Source organism: Scyliorhinus canicula, chromosome 16 (genome assembly GCF_902713615.1).
Source record: "Scyliorhinus canicula chromosome 16, sScyCan1.1, whole genome shotgun sequence".
NCBI lineage: Eukaryota > Metazoa > Chordata > Chondrichthyes > Carcharhiniformes > Scyliorhinidae > Scyliorhinus > Scyliorhinus canicula.
The window spans coordinates 116,516,961-116,537,129 of record NC_052161.1 but is presented as its reverse complement, the minus strand read 5'-3'; the positions used below and the strand labels follow the sequence as shown (position 1 = coordinate 116,537,129).

Sequence of the window (20,169 nt, the reverse complement as noted above, 5' to 3'; positions counted from 1 at the left end):
TTTCATAGTCTGCTTTTTCTTCTTGTTCCTGTGAGCGTGTTGGACTTTCATAGTCCGCTCTTTCTTCTTGTTCCTGTGAGCTTGGTAGACTTTCATGGTCTGCTTGCGGTTGCTCAGGTACAGCGGGTTTACCTTCATGGTCTTGTTCATGCTTGGTGTCCGCCCGGGAGTGTTTGCTTGCATCCCTGTTGGCGTCTTTCATCACTCGCACTGTGGAGCCTGTCATCGCTCGCTCCGTGGAGTCTTCCTGTGCTCTCTGTGTGGCGTCGTCTTCGTCTTGGGTATTGCTGTCATCCAATGTATCGACGAGCTGCCATGGCACCATGGTGTTGGATTCATCCACCATGAGTAGAGTCGTGTTGAGCTTTGCAACGGTGTCGCTGATGCTGTGATCAGCATGTCCAAATAACTCCTCCATGTCTGAGTAGTATTCCTTGATAGCCATTTCATCTTCGTTGGCTTCTTCTACCACGAGTTGATTCGTGTTGAAGTTTGCGACCGTGTCGCTGATGCTGTGAAAAGCATATCCGACTGACTCAGCTGTGTCTGAGTAGTATTCTTCGAAAAACAAATCATCCTGGTTGGATTCTTCTACCACGAGTTGATTCGTGTTGAACTTTGCGACCGTGTCGCTGATGCTGTGAGAAGCATATCCGACTGACTCAGCTGTGTCTGAGTAGTATTCTTCGAAAAACAAATCATCTTTTGTTGTTTCGGAATTCTTTTTGTTCTCTTCACTTTGGGTGGTGCAGACTGCTTTTTTCAGGGTGTTGTGCAAGTTGTTTTTAACTGTTGGTGTAAGTTCAGGCGTTTTTCTGTGTTCTGAGGCAAGAAAATTTGTGTTTACCACTTTAAGTGTCTTATTTTCAATTTTCGGGCATTTCCCTTTTAAGTGGGCGGGGTCAGGATGCTCAGACGTCATGACGTCACGCGTTGGCATGACTTGCGCATGCGCAAATCGGCTTTCCTCCTGCACTGTGCGGTTTCGTTCCCATTGCGCATGCGCGGCTTGCGCATGCGCACGACGATCCGCGACGACGACTTTTTTTGACTGCGCATGCGCGGCTTGCGCATGCGCATAACGATCGGCGCTGCGATCTTTTTCAAACTGCGCATGCGCGACTTCCGGTTCCGGCGCATGCGCGACGTCCGGTTCCGGCGCATGCGCGACTTCCGGTTCCGGCGCATGCGCAGACGCGATTTGTAGTTCTTTGCTTACCAGAGACTGCACAATGTGCTCCGACGCCATTTTTTGCCGTTTTTCGCGGATTTCAGCGATTTTACTGTCCCACCAGGACTGCAAAATTCGTAAGTGATCTTCTCTTCCCGATTTGGACAGGGTTTCAGCGTTTTGGCTTTGTGAGAAATTCTTTTTATTTCTTCTTTTTGATCTGTACTTTCCATTCGCGATTTCTTGCTCTCTTCGTGATTTTTTAAGTTTTGCATCACTCAGTCTCTGTGCAGGTTGGACTGTGAGCATGTCTTGCTGTTCAAATTTCTCACAGTACTCTTCAAATTTGTTTAGTACCGTTTGTAAGCTGTTTCTGTCTTCACCTTTTGAGTATTTAAATCCATTATAAACTTTCCAAGCTTCATTTCCTTCGATGAGAATTGCTATTTTAATTTCGTCTGAGGCTGCCGCTGCATCATATGCTATGATAGCGAAATCGAACATTTGTTTAAACCTTTCCCAGACACTTCTTACTTTTCCAGTCGTGTTCAGGTGAAGTGTGTGTCCAAGGCACATCCTCTCATCAGCAATGTCTTCCCCAGTCGAATGTCCAGCAGGAGATCTCCATGCCATTCTTGGTTGAGATTTCCATGCCATTTTTTTTTTGTTTTCTGTATCTGCAGCTGAGTTGTCCTGTCATAAGCGTCTGAAATCACTCCTAGGTACCATGTGTTGTTACTCGTGTCTTAATAAAGCTCGTAGTCTCAAGTGTGGAGAAGATGCTTTATTGTGGGTTCGTTCAGTTTCCAGAGCTCGACCTAGAACTACCTTCCAGTGCTATCTACCAGCTTTGCTTACTGTGTCCTGCTTACCAGCCCACCTGCTGTGAAGAGTGTATATGTGTTGCTCCAAGTTCTGCCCTCAATGAAGTGTGTCCTCACTTCCTGTCCTGATCTATTTATGTGGCTCTCCCGTGCTCCCTCTAGTGGTTGCTCAGTTGTGTTGCATCTGGTTAACTTGTGATCACCACAGATAGCACAATCGCTTCACAGCTGCAGGGTCCCAGGTTCGATTCCGGCTTGGGTCACTGTCTGTGCGGAGTCTGCACATCCTCCCCGTGTGTGCGTGGGTTTCCTCCGGGTGCTCCGGTTTCCTCCCACAGTCCAAAGATGTGCAAGTTAGGTGGCTTGGACATGATAAATTGCCCTTAGTGTTGGGTGGGGTTACTGAGTTATGGGGATAGGGTGGAGGTGTTAACCTTGGGTAGGGTGCTCTTTCCAGGAGCCGGTGCAGACTCGATGAGCCGAATGGCCTCCTTCTGCACTGTAAATTCTATGATCTATGATTGAATATTGAAACTGGGGGACAGCAGCCGGACCATACTCACCATAGAAACTATGACAGTAGTATGCCATTCGGCCGTTCGATCCTGCTCTGCGGTGGCAGTGCGGTATTGTCACTGGGCTAGTAATCCAGAGACCCAGGGTACTGCTCTAAGATTCCAGGTTTGAATCCCACCCTGGCCGATAGTGAAATTTGAATTCAATAAAAAAAAAGTCTGGAATTAAAAGTCGAATGATAACCATGAAACCACTGTCGATTGTCGTAAAAACCCATCTAGTTCACTAATGCCCTTCAGGGAGGGAAATCTGTCGTCCTTACTCGGTCTGGCCTACATGTGACTTCAGATCCACACAGCAATGTGGTTGACTCTTAACTGTCCCCCACTGAAATGGCCTAACAAGCACCTCAGTTGAAGGGCAATTAGGGATGGGCAGTGAACGCTGACCCAGCCAGCGATGCCCACATCCCAAGAACAAATTTTTAAAAAATGATCATGGCTGATCCCCGAAATCAATGCCGTACTCCCCGCTCTCTCCCATACCCCTCAATGCCATTAAAATCTTTTAAAAATCTATCTCTTTATTTAATACATTCACATCCTTCTGTGGTAGAGAGTCCCACAGGATCACTGCTTTCTGAGTGAAGAAATCTTTCCTCATCTCAGTCCTAAATGGTGTACCCTCTATCCTGAGACTGCATCCCCCGGCTCTAGATTCCCCAAGCAGGCAACACGTCCTCCCTGCATCCAGTCCTGTTAGAATTTTATACGTTTCAATCAAAAACCTCCATCTCCCATTTTCTACCCAGCCCCGACCTCTTGCCCTCGGCCAAAGTCCCAGTTGGTTCTGCTCCTCTTTTCAATGGGTAAATGCCTCCAAGGGGCATAAATGGGGCCCTCATTTGCTCGCAAGAAGTGCAAATTTACTGCCATTCAGCCCTTCAGTTTTAATCAAGTAACTATTCCTTTTCAAGGATTGCAGTTGCATGTCCAGGATTTCAAGCGAGTAGCAATCCCCCCCAGAGCAATATCACCTCTAATGCAACATCCCATTTATCAATCATGCTATTACCATGGCTTCTGCCTGCTTTTCTCTCCTCCGCTTTTAAGGGTGCTGACTCATCTCCATTCTGTCTGTGTGAGCTTTCAAACTGGAGCCCTATCACTTCAACAACAACGTGCTCTTATGCAGTTCCTTAAATGTAGAAAATGTCCCAAGTTATCTCACAGACGGGAACGCCAAACAAAATAAACAGTGAGAAAGTAGGGCATGCTGAGCACAGGTGAAAGAAAGTTTGCTCAAATCCATGGGTTTCAAAGATCTCTTTTTAAGGGAGAAAGGGAAGAGAAAGGGCAGATGGCTCAGGGAGAGAGTGGAAGTTAGGTTAGTGTGGTGAATGGAGGAGAGGAATGCATTAAGAGGCCTAAGTTGGAAGATCAAAGTGTGTGAGAATGGACATAAGGCTGGGGAACATTGAAGAGAAAAAGGTGGAGCAAAGTCACGTAAGGACTTTAAGACGAGGACATGGAATTTAAATTTAGTACACGGGGGCCTTGAGTGAAAGTTGGGTCAGGGAGGACACAGATGACGGGTAAGTGGGACTCAGTGCATTTTGAACTTGTTGGAGTCAATGGTGCTTGGACGACACCAAGGAGGCCATTAGAGTAAGTGATCATTGAGGTGACAAAAGCACGGGGAAGGTGCAGACAATTATGCAAAGGTGGAATTGTACAGTCTTAGGAATGGGTAGGATCTGAAGTTTAAAGCTCAACTCAGGGATGCACAAAACGTTGAGATTGTCAACAGTTCAGTTCTGCTTCAGCAATTGGTCAGAGTGGAGGATGGCAAGGGAGTGGAGTTTGTGGCAGAGTTTGAAAATGATGTCTGGCTTGCCTGATGTCCAGTTCGAGAAAGTCTTTTTTTATAAATTTAGAATACCCAATTCATTTATTCCAATTAAGGGGCAATTTAGCGCATCCAATCCACCTCTCCTGCACATCTTTGGGTTGTGGGTGCGAAACCCACGCAGACACGGGGAGAATGTGCAACCTCCACACGGACAGTGACCCAGAGCCAGGATCGACCCTGGGACCTCGGCGCCGTGCGGCAGCAGGGCTAACTCACTGCGCCACCGTGCTGCCCCCAGTTCGAGAAAGTTGAGTCTCATCCTAGACTTGATGCTGAAGAGGTAGTTTCACAAATTGGAAGGGATTGTGAAGTCGGATTGAGTGGTGGAGGAGTCGAGCTGGGAGTCATCAGCGTAGATATGGCGCATTCCTGTATTCCACTGACACCATTGTACTGTCACTAGTCCTCACTGAGATCAGCACAGGTCAGACCAAAAGTTGGACCTGGGACCTTACTGGTCCAAAAGAAAAACAAGGGGCGGGATTCTCTGATCCTGAGGCTAAGTGTTGACACCCACAGAAACACCGTCGCGTTTCCCGAAGGCGTCAACACGGCCCCAGGATCAACAATTCTGGCCCCTACAGGGGGCCAGCAGGACGCTGGAGTGGTTCACGCCGCTCCAGCTGCTGATCCGGCCGTGGAATGGGCGCTGGGGGACGCGCGCACGCGCGGTGGGTCCGGCGCAAACTCCCGCATGGGCAGTCCCACCGGCGCGATTTCTGCGCATGCGCGGTGTCTCCCTTGTCCATGCCGGCCCTGACCCAACATGGCGCAGGAGTACAGGGGCCGACACGCAATAAAGGAGGCCGGGAGACAGAGAGGCCGGCCCGCTGATCGGTGGGTCCCGATCGCGGGCCTGGCCACATCGGAGGGCTCCCCCCGGGGTCGGACCCCCCCCCCCCCCCCCCCCCCCACAGGCCATCCCCTGACCCTTCAACGCCAAGGTCCCGCCAGCTCAGAGCAGGTTAGAACGGTGCCGGTGGGCTCGGGTTTTTTTACGCCGCTCATCTGGGCCGGAGAATCGCGGGGGGCCGCGTAGAGCGACCCCCGACCGGCGCTGCTCCAACTACGGCGGCCCCAATGGTGCCAATTCTCCGCTTTGTGGTGGATCGCGTCCCGGCGTCGGGATGGCGTGGCGCGATTCGCGGGGCCCTCCGACGATTCTCCGACCTGGCGAGGGGTCGGAGAATCCCACCGAAGAAATGTTGGAAATACTCAGCAGGCAATGGCAGCAATTGTGGCGAGAAACAGAGACAATGGGCTGGGTTCTCCCAAAAAAGGACAAAGGGCAACATTCCCGGGAAAGATTTCTAAGTGTGGGAATGAGCAGGAACTGCCGAGAGCTTCCAGCGCTCGGCCTAGTGACTCTGGCAACGCTATTCAACGTTAATTGGTCCACTTAATGAGGTTTCGCCGGTTTCTCACCACAAATGAAGGCTTGCCAGCTGATTCGCTGGCTCTGCGTTCTCCAGCCCCCCCCCACCCCCTCCCCCCCGCTAACAATGCCGAGCAGCACTTGCTCAGTCAACCCGACCCAGCTCACAACAATGGTGCCCAGGAGACTGACCCCATGATTCGGGGATGCAGACCTGGGGAGGCTCCTAGACTCAGTGGAGGCCAGGAGAGATGTCCTGTTCCCCCGAGGGTCCCAGGGGGTCAGCCACAGGGCAGCCAGTGCTGCCTGGGATGGGGTGGCGGCAGCTGTCAGCTCAGGCAGTGTGACCAAGAGGACTGGCCTCCAGTGTTGAAAAAACGTCAACGACCTACATCAGGCAGCATGAGTGAGTAGACACCACCACCCACCACCCACCCCCACACCCGAGACCTTTCCGTCCCCGCGCAAGCATCCACCCCCCCAACTCTACATGCGACCCCCAACCCTCCCTTCACACCCCCTCACCCCCGTCCCACCATTGTGAACACACTTGTGGCTAACAATTCTCCCTCTGTGTCCCCACAGGAAAAGCTCCCCCACAATCGGCGAGAGGGGCCCAGAGTGGCGGAGGCACGCTGGACATAAGAATCTTTACCTCCTTTGAGAAATGGGCCCTGGAGGTGACTAGGGCAGCCGAGGACAGGGTGGTCACCCATGCGAGATTGGCGGACATCTCATGGGATTGCATTAGATCTCACAAGGCGTTGCGAGCCAGGTAGATCCTGGAAGCGGGGTATCCCAGCTTCTAGCAGCCACGTGGCCGTTCGATTGTGCCCTTTGAATTTTTAATGGAGTCTGAACTAAAGACGCCAGCAAGACCCGCTCCTCCGAGATTGGTTGTCCAAATCTCAAACTTAAGTTGAAAGTTCCCCTGCACCTTCCACCCACAGATATCGTGACCCCCACCTCCCCCCGCAGACAAGGGAACACCCTCAACCCTCCCCCCATCACTAAATGTCATGTCATCCCACACACCACCAAGGTATGAGGGTGACCCGGCCCCACCCCCATCCTTTCTTGATGGCATCAGGGCTTTGCCGCCCCCCCCCCCCCCCCCCCCCCCCCCGCCGCCCCCCCGGCCCACCCGTGCCCCACCCTAAGGTGACCATACCCCGCTCTGGGGTGGCTGAGGGCCCCCATCCCTTTCAGAACCCCCTTTTAGGCCCCGCCCCTTGCAGTGCCCCTTTGCACCCCGGCACTTCCCCGGCACTGCCAACTTGGCATCACTGCAAAGTGAACCTGGGCATGTTCAGGTTTCAGGGTCAGTGCCAGGGCACTGCCCTGCTCGGTCGCCGGTCACCCGGGGGTTGCAATGGCCCCCAGCATGGTCATCACATTTGGTCTCCGTTGATAGAGACCAGTAATGATTAGCGCCAGCCTTAAGCTGCGCCATTAGAGTCGGTGAATCCCAGGAGGGATCCAGATCGCGTCGGGCACTGTGGGTCAGGAGCATCGCGATTGGCTCCTCTCCTGCTATTCACCACGGGGGTGAGAATCACACCCAATATTTCCGGTCTATGGCCTTACTGCTCCATATTTTATTTATTATTTTGTGTATCATATTATCATAGAGTATCATAGAATTTACAGTGCAGAAGGAGGCCATTCGGTCAATCGAGTCGGCACCGGCTCTTGGAAAGGGCACCCTACCTAAGCCCACACCTCCACCCTATCCCCATAACTCAGTAACCCCATCTAACCTTTTTTGGACACTAAGGACAATTTATCATGGCCAATCCACCTAACCTGCACATCTTTGGACTGTGGGTGGAAACCGGAGCACCCGGAGGAAACCCACGCAGACACTGGGACAACGTGCAGACTCCGCACAGACAGTGACCCAAACCAGGAACCGAACATGGGACCCTGGCGCTGTGAAGCAACTGTGCTAACCACCGTGCTACCTTGCCGCCCACATTGTGGGATGTGGTCGCTGCGGACTCAGCCAGCATTTTCATTTTCCATCCCATGTTGCCTTTAAGAAGGTGGCGATGAGCCGCTGCAGTCCATGCAGTGTAAGTACAGCCACCCTGCTGTTAGGGAGGGATTTCCAGGGTTTTGACCCAGCCACAGTGAAGGAACGGCGATATATTTCCAAGATAGGATGGTGTGTGGCTTGGAGGGGAACCTCCAGGTGATGGGGTTCCCAGGTATCTGCTGCTCTTGTCCCTCTAGGTGGCTGAGGTTGGGTGTTTGGAATGTGCTGTCGCAAGAGCCTTGGTGAGTTGCTGCAGTGCATCTTGTAGATGGTTAACCACAGTAGCTATTGTGTGTCAGTGATGGAAGGAGCACATGCTGGAACTGGCGGATGGGGTGCCAATCAAGCGGGGCTGCTTTGTCCTGGATGCTGTCCAGCTTTTTGAGTGTTGTTGGAGCTGCACTCACCCAGGCAAGTATGGCTTAGTAAGTATTGCATTAGACGAAAGTTGGCCACAGGAAAGTAAAATCACCAATCTGTGCTTCCATTAGGATGGTATGCTGAAAGGTAGCAGGGGTCAGAGAATCGGTGCTACAATATTTTAGCCCTATCAAATGCACTTTCAATAAGTGCAGCGGCTGGCCGGGAAGGAAGGAACAAGAATTTACCTCCGTTCTCAGGAGACTTTTGCTTATAACACCTTCTTTGCATTAACTTTTCCTCAAACTCCGAATCTACTACTGGAACTTAGAGATGGCCTGCTGAGTATTTAACTCGGCATCTCGGTTCAACTTGACATGGGAATGTTCTTCCCAGAAGACGGGATTGAGCAGCTGTATTTTGCGGCATATTCACAGGGGTGCTGGGAAATGGATTATACAAATACTGTTTGGTCTATAAACACACCGACGGTGACAGACTTACCTCCTGACTGCGGTGACACACACTGAGAGAAACCAGTGGAGAATGTGGTCATTGCAATCGGGTACACAGTCCAAGAGATGTATTGCAGGAGATTGCTGTCTTCTAACTGCTCAAAGAGCCATCGGTGGGCTGCAGAGACATATAAAACATGAGAAGCTCCAAATCCAGACTTCAGTAATAAACAAAACAGGCTGTTTCTGTTTCACGGTCAAATTTAATTTGCAAATGTGCACATATGTTAGGCTATGTGCTAATGTTGTTTCCACTCTCTGTATCGACATATGACAATTGTCTGGTCTAAAATTAATAATTTGGGGGAATTGCTCAACTCTCCTTTCTTTAAATTATAAAGTACCTAATTATTTTTCTTCCAATTAAGGGGCAGTTTAGCATGGCCAATCCACCTGCCCTGCACATCTTTTGGGTTGTGGGGGGTGAGACCCACGCAAACACGGGGAGAAGGTGCTAGCTCCACACAGCCAGTGACCCAGAGCCAGGATCGAACCTGGGACCTCGGTGGCATGAGGCAGCAGTGCTAACCACTAAGGCACTGTGCCGCCCCTCAACGCTCCATGTGCTACTTCCTAATTAATCTCACAGTCTTACTGAATCTGTTAAAACTCACTGTGTACATCAGCGGGTTAACAATTACAGAATGCTACACCACTCAGTTACTCAAGGAAATGCCAGAGAGTAATTAATGCAAAAGGTTGCAAAGGCAGGACAAGGGCAGAAGGTAAAACAGGAGAGTGAGCCAGATATTTAATTATTTACTAAATACGTACAATCATTATAACCAAGGGAACTACATCATTGGATTTTACTCTATTGAAAATAATTTGAGAAGTGGATTTTAAAAGGTAAAATTCCTGATTGCCAGCACAATCTTCAATTTGGATGTACAAATACAAATTGTCAACACACGGGGAGAATTTTCCCAGAATTGCACGGAGCCCCGGATTGGGCGAGAAAAACTGTGTGAAACCCGCTGGCTTCACAGTCACCTTTTCTCGCTTGATTTAACAGCACTCTGGATCGCACGCGCAAGGATCACACGGCCAGCTGGGGAGACAAGGCCCAAATCGCTGGCAAAGCCAGGATTGAAAAACGTGCCCCGATTGCAAAGTTATATATAAGGCTATCTCCAACCCCATGAAGATCAGGAGCCCTCCCAGCATCACGGCAACTCCCGGCCCAACCCAATGGCAAGCCACGCCACATCTCGCCAAAGCCCCTTTGGCACTGCCCGCTTCACGTGCCCACTTTGTACTGCCAGAGGGAATTATCTGGGAGTGATGCCAGGGAATGCCCAGCCTTTTGCTTCAACCCCCGGGGCTTCCAGGCACCTCTACGCCCCCCGGCGTGGTCAACACAACTGAGGGCGGGGAAAATCTCAAACTGAGATCTCATTGGCGCAAATCCAGATTTGGCCCTCGCGCAAGATTTAGCAGTCATAATGGGATTGCGCCCATGGTGAATGAAGCCATTAGATCTCACTAAGCACTAAGCACCTAGCAGTCCGGTGATCCATCTCCATTCTACCTTATATAAGACCTTATAACAGGCATGCCCTGCTTTTCTGACTTGTTTATTCATTGATAATAGTAGGAAGCAGCTTAATTGGTGGTTAAAGACAAACATATACGGTAGCACAGTGGTTAGCATTGTAGCTTCACAGTGGCGGGGTCCCAGGTTCGATTCCCGGCTTGGGTCACTGTCTGTGCTGAGTCTACACATTCTCCCCGTGTCTGCGAGAGTTTCCTCCGGGTGCTCCGGTTTCCTCCCTCAAGTCCCGAAAGACGTGCTGTTAGGTAATTTTGACATTCTGAATTCTCCCTCTATGTAACTGAACAGGAGCTGGAGTGTGGCAACTAGGGGCTTTTCCCGGTAACTCCATTGCAGTGTTAATGTAAGCCTACTTGTGACAATCAAGATTATTATTATTATATACAGATGTGAAATGCCTCAAGTTCAAACCCCACTCTGTGCTGTTAACCTATCTCAAGCAGGAGTCAGCAGTTGGGGATGTACAATTGGCCGCAGTGCCCCTGGTGTAGAGAAAGATCGCGTCCAGCCAGCCCTGATCACAATCCAGTGACTGAAAAGGGTCCATGTTTTTATGGTGGGTAAGGACAGAATTGAGTTTGGCTATGATGCCCTGTGCAATCTAATAACTTGGTTAAGATGAAGGTTGCCAACTTGGAGGAGGTGCCAGTGCTGCAATAAAGGTAGGAATCTGGTACTTTTAAGGATATAATGCTTCAATGATACAGGGCATTGGTTAGATCACATTTATAATATTGTTTGCAGTTTAGGTCTCCTTATTTAAGGAAGGAAGTTAATTCATTGAAGGTGGTTCAGAGGAAGTTTACGAGGTTGATACCTGGAATGAGTGGGTTGTCTCATGAGGATAGTCTGGACAGCCTGAGCTTGTTTCCATCGGAGTTTAGAAGAGTGAGGGGTGGCTTAGAACATAGAATTTACAGTGCAGAAGGAGGCCATTTGGCCCATCGAGTCTGCACCGACCCTTGGAAAGACCACCCCACTTAAGCCCACACTTTTCACCCTATCCCTGTAACCCAGTAACCCCTCCTAACCTTTTTGGACACTAAGGGCAATTTAGCAATGGCCAATCCAGCTAACCTGCACATCTTTGGACTGTGGGGGGAAACCGGAGCACCCGGAGGAAACCCACGCAGACATGGGGTGAACGTGCAGACTCTGCTCAGACAGTGACCCAAGCCGGGAATCAAACCTGGGACCCTGGAGCTGTGAAGCCACAGTGCTAACCACTGTGCTACTGTGCCGCCCACTCTGGAAATGGAAGAGAGAGGGGACTTGATTGAAGTTAATAAGGTCCTGAATGGTCTCGACCATGTGGACTTGGAAAGGATGTTTCCTCTTGTTGGTGAGTCAGGAGCTAGGGGCACTGCTTTAAAATTAGGGATCACCCTTCTATGACAGAGATGAGGAGAATTTTTCTCTCATTGTTGTGCAACTTTGGAACTCTCTGCCTCAGGAAGCAGTGGAAGCAGATTCATTGTATAATTTTAAGGCGGATGTAGATAGATTCTTGTTGGGCAAGGGAATCAAGGTTAACGGGGGGGGTAGATGGGGAATGTAGAACTCAACACAAACAGAACAGCCTTGATCTTATTGACCGGCGGAGCAGGCTTGAGGGGCTGAATGGCCTACTCCTGATCCTATTTCTTATGTTTGTGTATATATATTGTCCTCTGAGGTGAATGTTTTCACTGTAAGTATGGTAGAGTGAAACATGTGCCTAAAGAGTGAACTCGTTGAGGAGTTTTGTAGCTGTGGGGAAGAAGCTGTTCCTATGTCTGGATTTGCGAGTCTTCAGACTTCTGTACCTACTACCCGATGGAAGGGTCTGGAAGAAGGCAAAGCCTGGGTGGAAGGAGTTTCTGATAATGCTGTCTGCCTTCCTGAGGCAGCGAGAGGTGTAGACAGAATCAATGTGAGGGTGGCAAGCTTGTGTGATGCGTTGGGCTGAGTTCACCAATCTGCAGTTTCTTGTGATCTTGGGCCGAGCAGTTGCCATACCAGGCTGTGATGCAGCCGGATAGGATGCTCTATGGTTGCAAAATATACAATTAAGATGTCGTAAATGTGTGATCCTTATTCATTCCAACTATAGAATGATAGAATCCCCACAGTGCAGAAGGAGGCCATTCAGTCCATCAAGCCTACACCAGCCCTCTGAAAGAGCACCCTACCTAAGCCTACCCCCTTGTCTTATCCCTGCAACCCTAGCTGACCTTTTGGACACGATGGGCAATTTAGCATGACTAATCCACCTAACCTGCACATCTTTGGACTGTGGGATGAAACCATAGCACCTGGAGGAAACCCATACAGACACGGGGAGAATGTGCAAACTCCAAACAGACAGTTAACCAAGGCTGGAATTGAACCCGGGTCTCTGGCGTTGTGAGGCCTATATAAGGCCTAATAAGTTCATCTATATAATGCCTAATGGAATTTTGTTATGATTGCTGAATATTCCCTGGAGAGTAGATAATTTGAGACATTGGGTGGGGTTCTCCGCAAACCGGTGGGGTGAGCCACACCAGCGCCCAGGAGTGGCGTGAACCATTCCAGCATTGGGCCACCCCGAAGGTGCGGAATCCTCTGCACCTTCAGAGGCTAGGACGGCGCCGGAGTGTTTGGCGCCACGCCAACCAGCGCAGAAGGGTCTCCGCCGGCCGGCGCGAGTTGGCGAATGCGCGGGAGCGCCAGCGTGTGCTGACGTGATCCCAGCGCAGGAGGGTTCTTCTCCGCACCGGCCATGGCGGACCGTTGCAGCGGCCGGTGCGGAGGGAAAGAGTGCCCCCACGGCACAGGCCCGCCCATGGATTGGTGGGCCCCGATCGCTGGCCAGGCCAGATCCCCCTGCGCCCCCTAGAGGACTCCGCAGGCCGCCCGCAGAGCCAGGTCCCATCGTTAAGGACTTGGTCTAATTTACGCCGGCGGGACCGACCAAAAACGGGCGGCCACTCGCCCCATCGCGGGCCGGAGAGTCGCTGGGGGGCCACTGCTAGCGGCCGCCGACCGGCGCGGCATGATTCCCACCCCCGCCAAAACCCCGGCGCCGGAGAATTCGGCAGCCAGCGGCGGGGCGGCATTCACGCCACCCCCCGGCGATTCTCCAACCACGCGGGGGGTCGGAGAATCACGCCCATTGTGTTTAGACTAAAATAAGCAGGTCAGGGGATCTCAGTAGGATAAACGATGATGTAATTAATGAGGAGCCAGGTCTGCAGCAGCCAGTTTAGTTTTTAGTTTTGCTCAGAGCTTTCAGGTGAGCAGCAGCTTTTGCAAAAGGCTGCCAGGTTAAGCAGTCTTCAAACAGTCTTTCCAATAAATCTCTATTCAAGTGTACAGCAAGTAACCCCGTGTTTGCTAACTTTATTTATAAGTGACTTTTGACCTGTGATTGGCGTTGCTTAATTGGAGATAGAGAATATGTAAGTTGGAAGTCAAAGTGATCCATTTATTTTTAAGAATCATTTAACTGTTAACTGTTAATTGTAAGCTATTTTCTGTGATGTTAATTTAGTTTAGTCCTGTGTTAATAAAAAAGTTGAATATACCTTTGCTCTGTTGTCAGTAGAATCACTCCTGGAGCGAAATATCCTTTCCTCAGTTTTACAAATTTTAAACAAGCATTTGGAGTTCTTGTCCGGTATCCTAACAAATGTTGGGATCTGGTCCGGGATCTTAGCAGCTTTTGTAAAAATGCCAGTGCAGGCGGTCCATCTTGTAATTGGTCTCCAACCTCTCTGGAGTTGTTAGTTTTCTTCTATCAACTATACTATTGTGCAAACACTTTGGCAACCGTAACATGTTTAGTTATGAGACTATCCCTTTACAATAGCTTTTTCCAAGTTGCTTTCTCCCAGACTCTCAGATCACTGGTGTATATGTCATTTCCTTCTCTGACACATGTTTTTAAGGTAAAGATAGATAGTTTTTTGAAGAATAAAGGGATTAAGGGTTATGGTGTTCGGGCCGGAAAGTGGAGCTGAGTCCACAAAAGATCAGCCATGATCTCATTGAATGGCGGAGCAGGCTCGAGGGGCCAGATGGCCTACTCCTGCTCCTAGTTCTTATGTTATGTTCTTATGTTTTTTTTCTTATGACACTACAGGCTATTACAGTTAACCCTTTGTGGGACTTGGTCTAATATACGACATTACGCTACAAGAACAAGATTCAGATATACTGCATGTAACATGTTCTGCTCATTCTCAGATAGATGAAAATTCAATCCTAAGCAGTCTGACCCGAACCCTAATGTCTCAACTTATATAAAGGCACGTTGCTGAGCAATCTGCGGTCCTCCTAGGAACAAGGTAGATAGACAGATTTATCACCAAAAAGGAACACACAGCGAAACAAATAATATAAATCTCTGTCTCTGCTTACCTTTGAGAAGTTTGACCACTGTGAAGTCCAGTGCAAAACTAATGAGAGCCATTAACACGCCAAGAATGAAGAGAAAATACCAGTCGTCTCCGACACGGAAGAGTTGCCGCTTGATAAAACCCAAGCATCCTGCAGAACAGAGCAAAAGGAGCAGGAAAAGTATTCATTAATAGGGGCATCCAAGTGACTGTCATTTTCGAGACTGCTAAGTTGGTCATTGGGTTTTGAGGCAATTGTAACAGTGAGGCGATCAAAGCTCACCGTTATTGTAGCACAAATCTGACACACTGGGATGAATTCCCCACCTACCCAGCCACGTATTCTTCGGGGGCGCAACGGCGCTGGCAGTGGGATTCTCTGTTCCCGCCACCGGACAAAGGGATTTCCCATAGTAGCCCCCTCATGCCATCGGGAAATCCACGGATGGAGAATCTCACCGGTGTAGAATTCACCCCAACATTTGGCATCTGCGCATGTGCAGTTGAACATGGAAATTAAGAGGCTTCGCCCTGCTCAAGTACAGTGGCGCCTTGCTATTGCATACAGCTTCAAAACACATGAAGTTCTCTGTCCATATTTACAGGATATCCATTAAAGATACCAGAAAAGAAAAAAAAGATACCAGAAAAGTTATAGGTTGTCCATTCAAGGTGAATTTCTAACAGTCTGATAAGTTTTAAGTACCACCGAGCAGTCTCTCCGTCACTGAATTTTTTTTACAAGTGTGGAATGTCACTCCTTCAGGTTTTAATTATTGTTGGAGATTCTGTAAAAGTGCAATGAATGGCGATCTGCATTTTCTGTTCATTGCTTACCGCATAATCCGGGTTATTGTGCTTTGCTTATGGCTCCCCAACAGTTCAATTCTGAAAGCAATAATTAACTGAGCCATAAATACTTTTTAAAAATAAATTTAGTCACTGTCCGTGTAGAGTTTGCACGTTCTCCCCGTGTCTGCGTGGGTTTCACCCCCACAACCCAAAGATTTGCAAGTTAGGTGGATTGGCCACATTAGATTGCCCCTTAATTGGAAAAAATAATTGGGTATTCTAAATTTATCAAAAAATAAATAAATTTAGAGTACCCAATTCATTTTTTCCAATTAAGGGGCAATTTAGTGTGGCCAATCCACCTACCCTGCATGTCTTTGGGTAACCCATGCAAACACAGGGAGAATGTGCAAACCCCACACGGACAGCGACCCAGAGCCGGGATTGAACCTGGGACCTCTGCGCCGTGAGGCAGCAGTGCTAACCACTGCGCCACCATGCTGCCCTAAATACTTAAAGGTTCCAATCTATGCTGCTGATGTAACACAATCATTGGCTTCTCTGCCTTGAGCTGGGGAGTGGAAGGATCAGCAAGGGTTCCCATACTGTAACTTTATATGTTATCGTTAATGGGCATGTTGACATTGTCTGAGGAGTTCACCAGGGTTCGAGCCATTACGTCATGTGGGCAAATACTCTGCCAACGTTAACAATCTGGTGTCATATATGATACATGGTTACTTAAATGGGTCACAGGAGACCGGTCAATGGATGGCTCCAGATTCATACCATCAGTGTTGTAACTTCTATGGCAGTAATTGACCCCACACTGATAACACAACACACCGACTGACATCATCTGAAGAAAAGAGCAAGAGGGATAATTGCTCAAGAATAGTGCATATATAATTAATGCCATCAAACTTTGCAGAGTCGCATCCTCCAACTCTCTTCACATTTTGGGGGGTTACCCCCACCTTCGCTTTACAATCTGTGCCCTGTTAAGAAATACTTCCTGTATCCTCTGTGGCTTTCTTAATTAACTCAGAATTGGAATTGCATTATTTTAATGGGAATTGCTTTCAATTCCCTATCTTGCTGGAAGTGCACTACTTCTGTACTTTTCCCTCACGTAACCTTCTCTACAAACTACATGGTTTACAAACCCCTTATTAAACTGGAGATTAGGCAAGTTGCACAGAGGCATAATGAAAGTTGTTACTCCTTAAAAAAAAGAACTGAATTACAATTTGTAGACCATGGACAATATTGCACACACTGCTCTATGGCACATAGTGGGTCTCCTGCTACTGCAACCATAGAAATATTATCTGAGGAATGTAACTGGTCATGGCTCAGTAACGTAGGTTCTAATGTTAGATCCCTATCCTGGAGATTTTGTTCAATTACGTTTGAGGTCAGGGAGAATTTCATTTTATTTACTTGGATGTTTCGGGCAGTTATGCACTTTGGATCGAATCCACAATAGCGCAATTGCTCAGAATCTGTAAGAAGGAATGGCTTTTTCAGCCAAGTTACTGTTACATAATCCATGCGCAATAAGGGGAGGTATCTATACATTTAATAGTTTTTTCCCTTTGTTCGTGTTATCTACTTTAAAACTGTGGAAAAAGCTTTGAACAGGTCATTATTCAGAATGCCTCTTCACACAATTCTGCTAAATCTGGCTAATGCATATTTCATTTGCTTGGATTTACATGACAATCACTGACAGCACGCATTAATATAACATCATTAGTGCTGTATAGTGTCCCATAGGAACATTAGCCAGCAAAGGTTGATACTGAGTCAGAGAAGGGGGACATTAGAATAGATAACTAAACACATGGTTAATGATGTAGATTTTAAGGAAAATCTTAAAGAAGGAGACAGTGGTGGAGAGGTTTGGGGAAGAAACTCCCGAGTTTAGGACATAGATGGCTGACAGCTGCCAATAATGGAGTGAAGGGAATGAAAAAGCATAAGGCATAAGAGGCCAGACTTGGAGGATCAGAAAGTTGAAGGGCGGGTGGAGGTCATAAAGTGAGGGAGGGGAAGAGGCCATGGAAGAATTTGAAAACGAGGATGAGAATTTTAATATCAAGGCTTGGGCATACTGGCAGTCTATGTAGGGCAGTAAGTACAGCAGCAATGGTATGGGTTAGGACATGGGCAGCAGAATTAGGTAAGGCCACATTTATAGAGGACAGAAGATGTTAAGCCAGCTAGGAAAGCACTGAAATAGTCAAGTCAAAAGCATGGATGACTGATTTTAGAGCTGGTAAGCAAAGACAGGTGAGCAATGTTATGGTGGTGGAAGGAGCTGCCTTTCTAATGGTCTAATGAAGGGGCAATTTAGCCTGGCCAATCCACCTACCCTGCACATCTTTGAGTTTGTGGGGGTGAGACCCACGCAGACACGGGGAGAATGTGTAAACTCCACACAGACAGAGACCCGGTGCTGGGATCGCAACCGGGTCCTCGGTGCCGAGAGGCAGCAGTGCTAATCACTGCGCCACCATGTTGCCCCAACATTGTATCTTTGAAGTTGCCAAGCGATGGCATTTAAACAGGAAATAAGGCGGTGCCAATAATTGATGCTTGAGGGACTGAAGGTAATGGTGTATGGCGGAAATTCAAGCCATTGCAGGCGACTTTCTGGATATCACTGGATTGTTAAAAGTGGAACCAGGAATTTAATTTACCCCGTTGTTATTCACGCCATTAATTTGTCTGATCCATAAACTCCCCTGTTTCCAAAATCTAAATTCTTTGAAAGTGTACCAAATATCAAAAGTCCACTGTTTTTGATAGGAAAAAACAGTTAATGCTTTGCACCTGCCGAGCAGACTCAATCATACACAGTCATTCTGATGAAAGCCAGCACTTAATAACTACTTAACAGATTGCATGGAGCTAGCAATAGCTGCACACTGTCTGTATGATCAATTAAACACACTTATTAGTGCTGAAGTGTTGGCCGCATTCATTCTCAGAGAATGCCAACACAAGGAAGTTTATGCTACTTCCCCGTGAAATAGTTCCTCAATTTAAATGACCCTAGTTACACTTCTTGTAAGATCATAATATCGTGAAATAAGCTCACTCTACTCTAATTGAACACAAAACTGTAATAATGAAGGTGACTTGTTTTCCTGCAATATTGATACTATGAATTTAAGTTTCCTTTCGCTGGTTTGTTACATTATGGGTTCTCCCAATGGATACAGACTATCCAAACCCACCAATTTACCTGCTTTTGATAATTATCTAGAATAAGGAAAGAGGCACAGTGCTCCACTCCACGGAGGATGACAAACTGCTGGAAATCTAGACCTTGCTGGCCAGCAAACATAATCAACATTCAAGCAGTCACACATTAAAATTCATGACATTAGCACCTCTGCGTATATCAGAATGACAACAGAACAAAGTTAGAACCGGTTTAAGAATTCTGAATGCAGTTAGACTTTGCTAAGGAGTGTGGAATTGCTCCTTACTGTATACTAGACCTATCTGCTGGCGATGATAACCAGTGATACCCTGTACCTGATTATCGAGCTTGCTCCTCAGGTTTAAAGACCAGCCATATGTAACAAACTACAATAGATGCACTGAATAAGGATGGTTCTCTTAGTCCTGTAAATATTACAAATTCGCCAATGGCACATTTGTTAATTAAGATGTACGAGTGATACTCGGTGAAAAAGTTAGACAGACCTCGAAAGTTGGAAGGTTACTCGTTCTTACTTACCTGTCACGTTCTTCCTGGTTTTGGGCCATGGTCTCCGAATGTTTTGCTGCAGAAGAATACTTTTCTCTGCTCCCAGAGTGGGAGAATTCTCTTGTCTCCATACTTCGCTCATTGCAGACATAAGGCATTACCAGCTTCCTGTGCCAGTCATCACACACACACACACACACACTCTGTCCCTTGCGAACTGTCCCTTGCCTGGTACACCTGAACCACGCAGCGGTTTGCTGCAAACCTGGTATAAACAGGATGAAAGCACCTGCAACACCACCCACCACCCGCCCCCCCTTCCCCACTCCACCCCCTACATAGCTCACATAACATTTACAGTCACAACCTGCTTGCCCTTGGAAGTCACTTCTGTAAGAGTCAAAGGCTTTTTCAAAAGGACCCAACTTGAAGAAAGCATTTGAAAGCCACCAACCGAATAATGCAAACTTCCATTACCACCCAGGACGAGTTTATTTATTAGAATGCTGCCATTTATTAAATCTTAATTCCCACTGCCTCTGGGGGCCAATTGGGGACCATTGTTGAAACGTGCCTCCCCAGTTTGCCATTTGATGCATTTCTTCTTCAAACTTTTATATAGAGACAGAAGGAGGCGATTCAGCCCTTTGAGCCTGTTCTGCCATTCATGAGGGATCTTGTCCTTAACTTATCTGTCTTTGCTCCATATCCCTTGATATCCTTACCTAGTAAAAATCTATTGATCTCAGCCTTAAACATTTCCATTGATCCAACATCTATTAGGTCCACCAAATTTCCGCTCCATCACGTGCTTCCTGATTTCCTGCCTCAAACTATAGCTGGCTCTTCATTTTAAGACTATCCTCCATGCCAATAGGCTAGTGCTTAACTTTAATTTGAGACATATGCCACCATGGCGGGGAATGGGCCAGGCCAGCTAAAAGTCTATTAACTTTTGGCAGGACGAGACTTCCGTGTTGGGATTCTCCGATCCCCCGCCAGGTCGGAGAATCGCCGGGGGCCGGCG

At 48.1% G+C, this 20,169-nt stretch overlaps 1 protein-coding gene across 2 annotated transcripts in view; it reads right to left on the bottom strand.

The window, feature by feature from the left end:
- Positions 1-20,169, bottom strand: part of clcnk (chloride channel K) — a 151,424-nt gene that overhangs the window by 60,058 nt on the left and 71,197 nt on the right. The window contains exons 1-3 of one of the 2 annotated variants that reach the window (XM_038821626.1): positions 19,173-19,372; positions 14,649-14,777; positions 8,700-8,828 (exon numbers count right to left, since the gene is read on the bottom strand). In XM_038821626.1, the coding sequence (XP_038677554.1) occupies positions 8,700-8,828; positions 14,649-14,777; positions 19,173-19,293 (379 nt within the window). In that variant the 5' untranslated portion in view covers positions 19,294-19,372. Of the gene's footprint in view, positions 1-8,699; positions 8,829-14,648; positions 14,778-19,172; positions 19,373-20,169 lie in introns of those variants that run through there. The other variant, XM_038821627.1, reaches the window with a different exon arrangement.